The sequence below is a fragment of the Cervus canadensis genome, chromosome 21 (genome assembly GCF_019320065.1).
Source record: "Cervus canadensis isolate Bull #8, Minnesota chromosome 21, ASM1932006v1, whole genome shotgun sequence".
Classification (NCBI taxonomy): Eukaryota; Metazoa; Chordata; class Mammalia; order Artiodactyla; family Cervidae; genus Cervus; species Cervus canadensis.
In genome coordinates, this window is record NC_057406.1 from 16,804,247 (window position 1) to 16,817,787 (window position 13,541).

The following is a 13,541-nucleotide window of genomic DNA, read 5'->3' on the forward strand; positions in this document are numbered from 1 at the left end:
AGTCCAGACACCTTTCCCTTCATCAAGGCGTCCACTCCCCTACCTGTCCCCAGGACAGAGGGGCAGCCCTTACCTTGACCACCCACCACAGTGCCAAGGAGGAGGACACAGAGTCCCTGGAAGGAGAGGTGTCTGCCCAGAGCCATCCTGACTCCACGTCCTCAAGGTCACAGTCCCAGCTGCAGGATCAGCCTGTGAGGAGGTGTCAGGGTGCCGACCGGGGTCTATATAAACCACCCCCTACATCCTCCCTCCTGAGAGCCAATAGCGGCACCTTTCACCATTTCAGACACTATCGGAGACTGCATCTGCCCCTTTCTGAAGCTCAGACACCAATGAGCTTCTGAATCTTCAAAATCTCCTTATATGAGCAACATGGTCCTTTGACCTTCTGCTTCTGTGGTCCTGAGAGCCCCATGACAGGGGTTGGCACAGAAAAGTTGCCTCAGAAAGCATGGGTGGTTTTTCTCTCCCGATCACACTGGCCGATCACTACCGACTGTGATATCTCACAGGGTCAGGATGTGGGATTTGTTGGCCCATGGAGAATATCTCTGATGGAATCAAGCATTCATCTTCCCCTGGACTGACTTCAGGCCAAAGCAGAGAAGTACAAGAAGGCTTGAAATATGAGAGTAATTGTCAGGCCAGCAGAAATGGAGGACAGGAGCACAGGAACTCACAGGTGAACTCGGAGGGATGAGGTGGAAACCATCAAGTTGCAGGGATGGGATTGTTGGCCTTTCCTCCCTTCTCAGAATGATCTGGAGACGGGACCCTGGAGCACATGGGGGTCATAAGAATATGGGGCTTTGACAGAAACTAACATTTCCCATCAGGGATCTTTCTTAGCCTCTAAGACCACTCTGTCTGGCAGGCACTTTTCACCTGGGCTATACTCACCTTCTGCAGAGTGAGAGGGGATGTGGTCTTCTGTATTTAGAGACCCAACCCTTCCCCTCTGTGCAGCCACCCAGAAGCAGCAGTCCTTGTCCAACACATGAAGGTATCAGCTTCTACATGGATGCTGCTTGTCTAATAGCATCATTTTCCACTTTGTAAATGTGCAGTTTATAGGATTGCAACAAGGTGATAGAGCTGGGAATGACAAATACCTGGAAACTAGAGTCACAGGTTTTATTTTCTTGGACTCAAAAATCACTGCAGATGGTGACTGCAGCGTTTAAATTAAAGGATACTTGATCCTTGGAAAGAAAGCTTTGACAAACCTAGACAGCATGTTAAAAAGTAGAGACATCACTTTGCCAACAACAGTCCATACAGTCAAAGCTATGGTTTTTCCAGTAGTCATGTATAGATATGAGAGCTGGACAAAGAAGTCTGAGGGCTGAAGAATTGATGCTTTTGAATTGAATGCTGGAGAAGAATCTTAAGAGTCTTTTAGACTGCAAGGAGGACAAACCAGTCAATCTTAAAGGAAATCAACCCTGAATATTCATTGGAAGGACTGATGCTGAAACTGAAGCTCCAATACTTTGGGCACTTGATGTGAAGAACCTGCTTATTGGAAAACACCCTGATGTTGGGAAATACTGAGGGCAGAGGAGAGAGGGGTGACAGAGGATGAGATGGTTAGATAGCATCACCAACTCAGTGGAGATAGTGAAGGACAGAGAAGCCTTAGCTGCTGCAGTCCACGGGGTTACAAAGAGTCATACATGACTTAAGTAAGTGAGTAACAACAATAGCAAAAGAGTGAAGTAAGATTTAAGTGCTTTTTATTTTTTTTAAATATCACAATAATGTTATTTTCATATCTAAACATCTTAGAATAGTCTACTGATGAAGACAACAGAGTCATTGTTTGAACTATAAAGAAACTAATTAAAATAGAAATGTAGATAGACACTAAAGAAATAGATCAACCCTGAATATACATTGGAAGGACTGATGCAGAAGCTGAAGCTCCAATACTTTGGCCACCTGATGTGAAGAGCCGACTTCCTGGAAAAGTCCCTGATGCTGGGAAAGCTTGAGGGCAAGAGGAGAAGAGGGTGGCAGGTGAGATTGTTAGATAACCTCATTGACTCAATGGACATGAGCTTGAGCAAACTCCAGGAGATAGTGAAGGGCAGGGAAGCCTGCTGTACTGCAGTTCATGGGGTTACAAATTTAGACATGGCTTAGTGACTGAACAACAACAAAGAAATAGATAAAGGAGATTGGATGATGGATTGATGATGATGGCAGTGGTGGACTAATAGATTAATAAGTAGATATAGAGACACAATAGGTATATATAAGGGGCTTTTTAGACATGCTAAAACCCTTTTCCTTTATTGCATTACAACTAGTCCCCAAATGAGGTTTCAGGGAGAGATTGCTGCTACAGGAAATAAGGAGAAAGTAGGAGTGATGGTTTAACTCTAACCCTCCAAGGTAGGATTTTGGAATCCCAAGAAGAAAATATATAATTTAGAAAGATGAAAGATTTCTAAACTTCCCATTTTTCCCCACTGTATATTGAAAGTTTCGTTTGATAAGATTTTGAACATAATTGTATTATAAACCATAACTAAAGAAGATGCAAAATATAACTTAAGGGAACAGCTCCCGACAGAAGGGGAAGTAGAAGCCACTATGGAGAACAGTGTGGAGATTCCTTAAAAAACTGGAAATAGAACTGCCATATGACCCAGCAATCCTACTCCTGGGCATACACACCGAGGAAACCAGATCTGAAAGAGACACGTGCACCCCAATGTTCATCGCAGCACTGTTTATAATTGCCAGGACATGGAAGCAACCTAGATGCCCATCAGCAGATGAATGGATAAGGAAGCTATGGTACATATACACCATGGAATATTACTCAGCCATTGAAAAGAATTCATTTGAATCAGTTCTAATGAGATGGATGAAACTGGAGCCCATTATATAGAGTGAAGTAAGCCAGAAAGATAAAGACCAATACAGTATACTAACACATATATATGGAATTTAAAAAGATGGTAACGATAACCCTATATGCAAAACAGAAAAAGAGACACAGATGTACAGAACAGACTTTTGGACTCTGTGGGGAGAAGGCGAGGGTGGGATGTTCTGAGAGAATAGCATTAAAACAAGTATACTATCAAGGGTGAAACAGATCACCAGCCCAGGTTGGATGCATGAGACAAGTGCTCAGGGCTGGTGCACTGGGAAGACCCAGAGGGATCGGATGGGGAGGGAGGCGGGAGGGGGCATCGGGATGGGGAATACATGTAAATCCATGGCTGATTCATGTCAATGTATGGCAAAAATCACTACAATATTGTAAAGTAATTAGCCTCCAACTAATAAAAATAAATGAAAAAAAGAAGAAGTGAAGAAACTGAAACTTCAATGGATAAATTGTTTGTCCAAGGCCATAAAGCTACTAAATGATGAAGCTGGAGGCCCAGTATAAGACTGACCAGTGACTTTTATTTTATTGGAAATTGATGCTTTTCATATGCTTGTCAGATTCATTATTATGAAACTGGTGCATTTTCCTTTAGATAATTTTTTGAAGAATAAAATATAAACAGAGCCAATATTTTAAAGTCCATGTCAATTACATTTAAGATGTCAATATACTCTGTTTCAAAGAAATTATAAATTATGGGTCTTACCTGGTGATTTGTCAAAGAATAAAAGTGCAGCAATTCAAAAAAAAAAAAGAAGGGGAAGTAGAAAGCCTTCTGCTAGAGGGTGGCTGAAGTCAGGGGGCAAAGAAGAGGCTAGTGAATCAGAGAAGAGAAAGGATTCATGCTGTCTGCAGCCATCAGTGACCCCACCTCCTCTGTTCTGCATTTAAGAGCAATGGTGGTGGCAAGAATAGAAGTGAAAGTGGGTGGAGGGGACAGATCCAAGCAGAAGGGACTGATGTCCAGTGTGGCCATTCCTGCCTTGTTCTGTTTCCACTGATCAGAGAAGTTCCCAGATGGTCCCCAGAGTGCAGTGCTGGGATGAGTAGAGAGACTGAGAAAGGCCATAAAGGGATATAAGACACTGACAAAATTCAAGGTCACTAACATGCTACCCTGCATTCCTCACACCCTCTGAGGCTCAAGATTCCCATGATGCACTCCTGAAGCCCACACAAGCCCACCCTGAGGCCCGTTCACCCTGACTCTCATCATTTCAGCACAGATGTGGGGAGGACCCATCTGTGACACACACACCCCAGAGTCCCCACAAAGCCCAGAGACAGTTTCACACCCTCCCCCGCCCATACCATAAGGTCTCAGTGGAGTGAACACAGAGGACAGCTGCAGGCCAGTCCACAGCCCTGTCACATCCCCACTGGAAGGACCCCTCAACCCGGTCAGCAGCCACCGCTTCTCTGTCCTACCTTGTCCGTGCTTCATCCTTGAGACTCGGGTAAATAAAAAGGGAGAAAAGACAGTTGGACATATGCATTGCTCCGTCTCAGTTCAGTTCAGTTCAGTTGCTTAGTTGGGTCCAACTCTTTGCCACCACATGGAGTGCAGCACGCTAGGCTTCCCTGTCCAACACCAACTCCCAGAGCCTGCTCAAACTTATGTCCACTGAGTCAGTGATGCCATCCAACCATCTCATCCTCTGTCATCTCCTTCTCCTCCTGTCTTCAACCTTTTCCAGCATCAGGGTCTTTTCAAATGAGTCAGTTCTTAGCATCAGGTGGCCAAAGTATTGGAGCTTCAGCTTCAGCATCAGTCCTTCCGATGAATATTCAGGATTGACTCATTTGATCTCCTTGCAGCCCAAGGGACTCTCAAGAGTCTTCTCCAACACCACAGTTCAAAAGCATCAGTTCTCTGGCACTCAGTTTTCTTTATGGTCCAACTCTCACATACATACATGACTACTGGAAAAACCATAGCTTTGACTAGATGGACCTTTGTTGGCAAAGTAATGTCTGTGCTTTTTAATATGCTGTCTAGGTTGGTCATAGATTTTCTTCCAAGGAGCAAGCATCTTTTAATTTCATGGCTGCAGTCACCATCTGCAGTGATTTTGGAGCCCCCAAAGTAAAGTGTCTCACTGTTTCCATTGTTTCCCCATCTATTTGCCAGGAAGTGATGGGACCGGATGTCATGATCTTTGTTTTTTTGAATGTTGAGTTTTAAGCCAGCTTTTTCACTCTCCTCTTTCACTTTCATCAAGAGGCTCCTAAGTTCTTCTTCACTTTATGCCATAAAGGTATTGTCATCTGCATATCTGAGGTTATTGATATTTCTCCCAGCAATCTTGATTCCAGCTTGTGCTCATCCAGTCTGGCGTTTCACAGGATGTATTCTGTATATAAGTTAAATAAGCAGGGTGACAATATACAGCCTTGACATACTCCTTTCCCAATTTGGAACCAGTCCTTTGTTCCATGTCCAGTTCTAACTGTTGCTTCTTGACCTGCATACAGATGTCTTAGGAGGCATGTAAGGTGGTCTGGTGTTCTCAATTCTTCAAGAATTTTCCACAGTTTGTTGTGATCCACACAGTCAAAAGCTTTGGCATAGTTAATGAAGCAGAAGTAGATGTTTTCCTGGAACTCTTTTGCTATTTCTATGATCCAACAAATTTTGGCAATTTGATCTCTGGTTCCTCTGCCTTTTCTAAAGCCAGCTTGTGGAAGTTGGAAGTTCACAGTTCATGTACGGCTGAAGCCTTGCTAGCAGAATTTTGAGCATTACTTTGCTAGCGTGTTAAAGTGAAAGTGAAGTCATTCAGTCATGTCTGACTCTTTGTGACCCTGTGGGCTGTAGCCCACCAGGCTCCTCCGTCTATGGGATTTTCCAGGCAAGAATACTGGAGTGGATTGCCATTTCCTTCTCCAGGAGATCTTCCTGACCCAGGGATTGAACCCGGGTCTCCCGCATTGTAGGCAGACGCTTTACCATCTGAGCCACCAAGCGTGTGAGATGAGTGCAATTGTGTGGTAGTTTGAGCATTCTTTGGCATTGCCTTTCTCTGGGATTGAAATAAAAACTGACCATTTCCAGTCCTGTGGCCACTGCTGGGTTTTCCAAATTTGCTGGCATATTGAGTGCAGCACTTTCACAACATCATCTTTTAGGATTTGAAATAGCTCAACTGGAATTCCATCATCTCCACTAGCTTTGTTCATAGTGATACTTCCTAAGGCCCACTTGACTTTGCATTCCAGGATGTCTTGCTCTAGATGAGTGATCATATCACCAAGATTATCTTGGTCATGAAGATCTTTTTTGTGTAGTTCTTCCATGTATTCTTGCCACCTTTTCTTAATATTCTTAATATCTTCTGCTTCTATTAAGTCCATACCATTTCTGTCCTTTATTGTGCCCATCTTTGCAGGAAGTGTTCCTTTGGTATCTCTAATTTCTTTGAAGAGATCTCTAGTCCTTACCCTTCTCAAGGGGAAGGGTACCTTGAGAAGGCTACCCACTCCAGTATTCTGGCCTGGAGAATTCCATGGACTGTATAGCCCATGGGGTAGCAAAGAGTTGGACATGACTGAGCAACTTTCTCCCTCTAAATATGCTAATATTTACCCATTATTTACATAAGAATCAGGTTTTCCTGGTGGCTCAGACAGTAAAGAATCCGCCTGCAGTGTGGCAGACCTTGGTTCTATCCATGGGTTGGAAAGATCCCCTGGAGTAGGGCATGGGAACCGAGTCCAATATTCTCGTCTAGAGAATCCCTATGGACAAAGGAGCCTGGTAGGTAGCCTACAGTCCATGGGGTCGCAATGAGTCAGAAACAACTGAGCGACTAAGCACACATACAAGAGTCACTTACTTTTCATCTGGTCCTCTCACTCCCAGGCCCCAAGACTGGAGCTCTATTTCCTTCTATATCTGGACCTTTAACACATTAATGATAAAAGCTGATCATAAATATCAGTACCAGAATTTAAACTCAGGTGCTGGAATAGGACCAGGATTAGCTGAATCACTTAGAGTTGATTCTCTACTCTCTCTGGGCCCAGATTCATCATTCCTTACCCAATATGGACTCCACAGCATCACCAGAAACCATTGGCCAGACACCTAGAACACAGGACATGCTTCCTGGGGTCCTGTCATCCCTCCCACAGGATGACCGAGGGATGTGTTTAGAGAACCAGGTACACACGGTCTCGCCTCAGGATGAAGATCTCGCAGGTAAGACACTCTTAAAGGCTCCAGACCCTGTTATAGGGAAAGGTGGGCTGGAAAGTGAGGCGAAAGTGTTAGTCTCTCAGTCGTGTCTAACTCTTTGTGTCCCCATGGATTGTAGCCCGCCAGTTTGCCTTGTCCATGGAATTCTGCAGGCAAGAATACTAGAATATTCTTCTCCAGGTGATCTTCCCCAAACACGGAGGAGTTAACAGGGCTGGCATGTGGTCCCCACAACTCCCTGTACCCCAGAGCTGGGGGTGCAGGGTCAGCATGGACCAACTCACCCTCGGATGAAGGTACATCTTCTCTGACACATAAGGAAATGTCAGTGTCCAATCTCATCAAAGATTTGAAGAAAGAAAGTTTTAGGGAGGACTGCAACCAGCTGTGTCCACAGTGAACTTGAGAGAGTGCAGTGCAGGGGTCAGGAGAACAGACTCGGGAGTCAGTCTGCCCTGTCCTGATTCACAGCTCAGCCACATACCATGCACGCAACCTTGAACACGGTTCTTGCATTCTCTCTGTGTAGTGGTTTCCTCTACAAAAGGAGGGTTTTGATTGGGCCTAGATGACAGAATTTTGGTGAGGGTTAAATGAGTTGGCATTAGTAGTGATATTATAATCACTAGTTAGCAGTAGGACATAGTAGTGGTAGAGAAGCAGTATTAGGGCATCTCTCTCTATCCCATCCTGGGAATCACAGCACTCTAGAACAGGAATTCAATTCTGTTACCAGGAGCCTGGGCTTCCCTGATAGCTCAGTTGGTAAAGAATCCGCCTGCAATGTAGGAGAACCCGGTTCAATCCCTGGGTTGGGAAGATCCCCTGGAGAAGGGAATAGGCCACCCACTCCAGTATTCTGGCCTAAGGAATTCCATGGACTGTATAGTTCATGGGGTCACAAAGAGTTGGACACAACTAGGTGACTTTCACTTTCCCTTTTCACCTGGAACCTTGACTGGGGCTGTCAGAAATCTCCCAGAAACCACATATTGTGATTGTATTTGGTGCCAATCAGAGTTGTGAGTCTTCCACACTTCATCCCTTCTCTCTGTGCCCCATTCTACTGCTCATGAGCCTGACCTTACCATCACGAATTAAACTTCTTCCTTGCTAATTTTACTTGATAAGTTGGAATCTACTTGGTAAAAGTCTGTGTCTAATTCACCTCTATATCCCCAATGCCTGTTAATTAAAAATGTCAAACTATGTCTAATGAATAAATGAATGAAGGAATGAATGGTACTCTGATAGATGTTTTGCACAGACCATTCCTATCAAAAAGAACTGTTTTTCTTTGAAAACATAATTCAACTTGCTGTGCGAACTTAACACAATGCAAGTGTATTTCAAAACTATTAAAAGATATGAGCTATGCATGGCTCACAACAACACCTTTCTGCAGTGAATGCAGTAAATTCCAATATCCAGAAATGAACACAGCCCATTTCCAGAGCAGGGCTGAGATAGCCAGTTCTAAAAATGTATAGATGCTGCAAGTTTCCTTGTATCTGAAGATACAGAAGAAAAACCACAGCTTACTGACAGTGAAGATCATGAAGTCTCATGCTCTGATCTTAATCAGATATGATGGGGTGGGCAGGATGTTGATATATTTATCAATTAGCACGTTTTCAGTGAAAGCAACACATGACTGTAACAGGAAGAAAATTTTGTTATAAAAAAGTTCAACAGATTCTATAGTGAATTAGAAGTGCTGAAGTAAAGAGCAAAAAGAATTCCCTTCTTTCACTTAGGATAACTATTTGATTGGCCTTATGGATTGTAAAGCAATTCAGCACATTACAGCAGCATTATAATGTAGCATTATTATTTCCAAATTACACATGAGAAAATGGACGTTTAAGAAGCTAAGTTCATCTGTTTTCTGAGGAAGGTAATAATTAAACATCCTTGCACAAGTGACATTTCTCAGGACCAGTCAGAGTGACTAAAATACAAAATAGTTTTGACTTAAAATTTATCTATACAACATTATGGAATTGGCAGGTGGTCCAGTGGTTAGGACCCCATACTTTCACTGCTGAGGGTCTGGGTTGACACACCAAAGCACTGGATACTCACCTCATCATCTGTGTTTCTTGAATGGATATTACAAGCTTTAGTAAAGGCTCATTTATCAATGACCACTTCATCACAAGGGCATGAAGGAAGGAGCAAGGTCATGAGCTGGCTGAGGTCCAGCCCATCATCATTTGTCGGGAGCCATTATGGGAGGTCCCGCCCGTGACGAGGTCATGAAGAAAATACCGGGCAGGCAAGGCCGTCCGGGGCCCCATCCATGACGAGGTCACGAGGAAAATACCTGACAGGCAAGGCCGTCTAGGATAAGGGACCCTCCAGGTTGGCCTCGGCCTCTACACTACCCTATATCCTCCCACCTTTTCTGCTGTTGTTCTTATTTGCCCTGCTGCAGATTCTTGTGTTGCCTGCCGGGAGCTCTCCTGCTCCTCTTTCACTAAATAAAGACCAACTTAAAAGCTAATTAATAAATCTCCTGGACGCTGGTACCCTATGAAGGGGCCAGGGATGAAGGAAATGCTTCCATTCAAACCCTTTAGCTGGCATTCTGGCTTGTTTGATAAGTGTGTGCTCTCATTGCACAAAATGCTCATGACTGTTCTAAACATCCTAAGTACAGTACGCTAACAAAAGAAACTATTAAGCCTAGGCCCCTTCGTGGGGTGAGAAAAGCTCCACAAATATTATAGCCACAAATGTGCCTAACAGAAAATAGTTTAGATAGAGATTAGCTGGCAACTTCTTGCAGGTAATTAACTTTTAGACTAAGAGCCTGTTTTGTGCCATATCTGCTGTTTTTGCAGTCCTTCGCATTTCTGTTCTGTAAAAATGTAATCCTATCTAGTTCCCATGGAGATGACACCTAGTAGAAAGAAAATAGATTAACCACAAAAAAGACAGGGTCGGCTACTGAAGTTGCTTAAAGTTGCACCAGGTGCAAGCCATAAATTGTCAACAGGCCTGAAAGCCAAAAGATACTATACATAGAGATTAACCATAAAAAAGGCCCTAATAGGCACAGAGCCCTTTGGGGGGTGAGGAAGCCCTATTAGAGAATACAAAAAATATTGTTTTAAAAGTGGTTGTTAGATCAACGTTTGATTGATGTTAATGTGCTGAGGTTGTGCAGTGGACACTATTGTTAATATAGTTAAAGATCTAGTAAAATAAGAGTTTAGCCCTAGTGTAAAAACAATAAGATAATTGTTAATTTTAACCAGGAGTGCTAAACAGGGGCTGCCTCTCCAGAGCCACAGAGTCTTTGTGTTAAATTCTTTAGATAAATTTAGCTGAGAATTTCTGCAAAAAGACTGTCTTTTATGTTAACAAGATTGTATTTCTATTATGTTACAACTTGCTGTACCATGAGACTGCCAACCTTCTGTTTTCTGCTAACCTCAAGGCCAGAAGATAATGTACAAAAAATCTATGGGAAAAGACTCTCATAAACAAAAAATATACAGAACACACCTGGTTTCATGAAGGACAAGCTGATATAATGTTAAACAAAGTCTGTATGCTTATCTGCCCCTTAGAAATGTACCAACTTAGGGTATAAAGGCTACGGTAAAAAATAAAGCAACTGCCAGACTCTGCTGCATATTCCTGGTCTGGTCTCTTTCTTTCTCTCTCTCTCCCTAGCAGACTTGGCCCTATCAAGGCCAGTCCTACGTGTCTCTCTCTCGCCAACGCCGTTCATCCTGAGGGTTCCCCTGGATCCTGCTGGGGCTGGACCCCGGTAATCATAGTTCAGCACTTTGCAGTCTATGATCAGCAACATCTAACAAAGTGCTTGGCCCTGAATTGGCCTCATTCATTTCTCCACAGGCCCATCTTCTGATGCCCAGAAACCAGAACAGATCAAAGCTACTAAGTCAAAGACAGGCTGATTGGATATGGAGAGCCTGCAAACCAAGGATGCTTCCCCACTGCCACTGGAGAGTAAGAAACTCCCTTGTCCCAGACACCATCTTGGGAGGAGAAACCGATATCTGTGGAAGATATCTGTGGAAAAACCAATTTTGGCAGGGAACCAAGAATCAGCGAGATAATTATTACTGAATTAAGTTGAAGGACGCATTTTAAATGAGAGAATCTGATAATTTTAATGAAAATTTTAATTACACAAATACCCCTTATAGGTGAGCAAGATTAAATCAATTATAAAAAACAGAAAATACTACATTTATGCATACGTAAATTCCGGAGAACACATTTTCAAGTCCACTACAAATAGGTATTTCTAAATCTTCATATGTTTTTAAACGCACAGAGCTGTCACCTCTGTGAAGCTCTTTCTGATCATTCTAGCTCAAAATTACTGTTGTGTCTATTTAGTCTATGAAAACTTTCTTATTGTCTCCACAGTGAGATGTGCTTGGAGCAAGTACTTGGGAGCAAGTACTATGTCTTATTCTTCAATGTCTCTTTAAGGCCAAGTAAACACACATAGTAACAGCTTAAGAAATATTGGATAATTAAAGAAATGAATGCAAGAACAAAGGCTGAAAATAACCCTGCAGTTAGTGATAACTGTGGGAGAAGAGGGAGACAGCGGAGACACAGATGTGACTAATCCCACTCGGCACAGACTTAAGTGGAGTAAGGAGTCAGAGACACACCAGATGAAGCCATCAAATAGAAAATGCCTTCAGATCCCACTCAGGGAGGACCAGATCACATTCAACTTCTGCCCAAAACTGTACCTCAGAAGCTTCTCCAAGGTGAGAAAAAACTGACAGCATTGCTATCAAGAGTTCCACTGAAGGACGTGATAGACAGTAATACTCATCAAGTGGTTGCGTTTCTAGTCCTCAGTGACTCATTCTGAGCAATGACTCGTGGGTGGTGTCACCTGTGTCACTTCCGAGTGGAGGCATGAAAAGCCCAAGTGTGACTCTAGTCTCTCTCCTTCCTGCCCCAGAAGCTACGCGTTCCAGATGGTGCAGGTGCAAGAGCCTCACTGACCACAGACATCTGTAGGTTGTGATGAGTGTGTGTGTACGTGTGTGTACGTGTGTGTGTGTGTGTGTGTTTATATTACTGAGATTTGGGGATCACTTGTTCCAGCAGCAGATCAGAGTCTATTCTGATGGATACAAAGGAGAAAGAACACTTTAAAAGAAGACAGAATCTGTCATGTGAAGCAGGTACTTTCCTGGATCTCCTCTTCCTTCTGTGTCTTCATCCCAAGCTGCTCCCTCAGGTCTCACCTTGCTTCCTCTGTTGGGCTTGGTTGGTTCCCAGTCTCACCGTCTCTGACTGACCAACAACAAGATCTAAGTCCTGTTTAAGAATACCCACACCTGGTACACCTCCTTTTCCCTTTAGATCAGTCAGTACCGACAGTCAGGCTCCTGTTTTCTCATTTTGACTCTTAGCATCTTGACCTTCATTTTTAAACAGCTCTCTTTTCCTCTAACTTAGTTAATCTTTGATCTTATTCTTACACTTCCATCAATACTGTACTAATGAAAAGGCAGCATGCGCTTTCTAAACCTCTTCAGTTTCTTCTTGATTTTCAGAACAAATATGATTCCTGGATTTAGTGTTCATGCACTAAATTAATTAACTTCTTCACCTTTGGGCAAGAAATAATCTTACTGAATTGCTTCTTTTCTTCAACCCAAGAAAATGGCTCATTGAAAACCTATGTCCTTGTGAGCACAGAGCTAGGGAGCCCTCCCTTGCCTCCAGGCCTGGGAGGGGCTGGTGCAATGAGAGACCCTGAAGGTGAAGCCTCACTAGCTTCATGATTAATCCACCTCGGCTCACAGTTGATGTACTAACTCCTGAGCTATTCAGTTCTTGTGGGTGGTCACTCTTAAACCCAAGGTTAGTGCCACTGGGGTGGCACTCAGGGTTCAAAGGCTGAATGGTTGTTCAAACTTGAACTCTATGAACTGATGCTCTATTACACATGGAGCTTTGGCGTAGCTGAGTCCAGCCTGCAGACCAGGCTAAGAACACTAGAAACACAGCAAAATGCATTCCTCCTTTAACATTTAAAAGTCTGTGAACAGATTCTTTTTTTCTTCCCCATCTGGGCATGCTAACCAAGGCCTCTGCCAGGGCCCAGAATTGGAGTGAGGCCTGTACTTGTGTATAAGCTCTGCATTTCCAGTCTCTGTAACTTAATAGATGCTCAACTAATGTTTATTGAATGACTGAATGGCACTGTGCCAGACATTTAAAAGAAATTATCACAAATATAAAGAACTGTTTTTGAAGAAATCGTTTAGCTAATTGATATTTTTGTTTTAAAGGCAAATGTTTTCAGCAATTACCAAGGCAAAATTTGATTTTCAAGAAGAAGGAGCTTATTATCAGTAGACATGTCACAACAAATGGTGCAAATCTGTATCTCTAAGGATACACAAGTCAAACCAC

General features: G+C 43.1%; 1 protein-coding gene across 1 annotated transcript in view; it reads right to left on the reverse strand.

The window, feature by feature from the left end:
* LOC122423127 overlaps nucleotides 1–13,541 on the reverse strand; it is a 308,231-nt gene that overhangs the window by 64,156 nt on the left and 230,534 nt on the right. Inside the window, 2 exon segments of the mRNA XM_043439907.1 lie at nucleotides 74–160; nucleotides 7,594–7,673. Coding sequence (XP_043295842.1) covers nucleotides 74–160; nucleotides 7,594–7,673 — 167 coding nt within the window.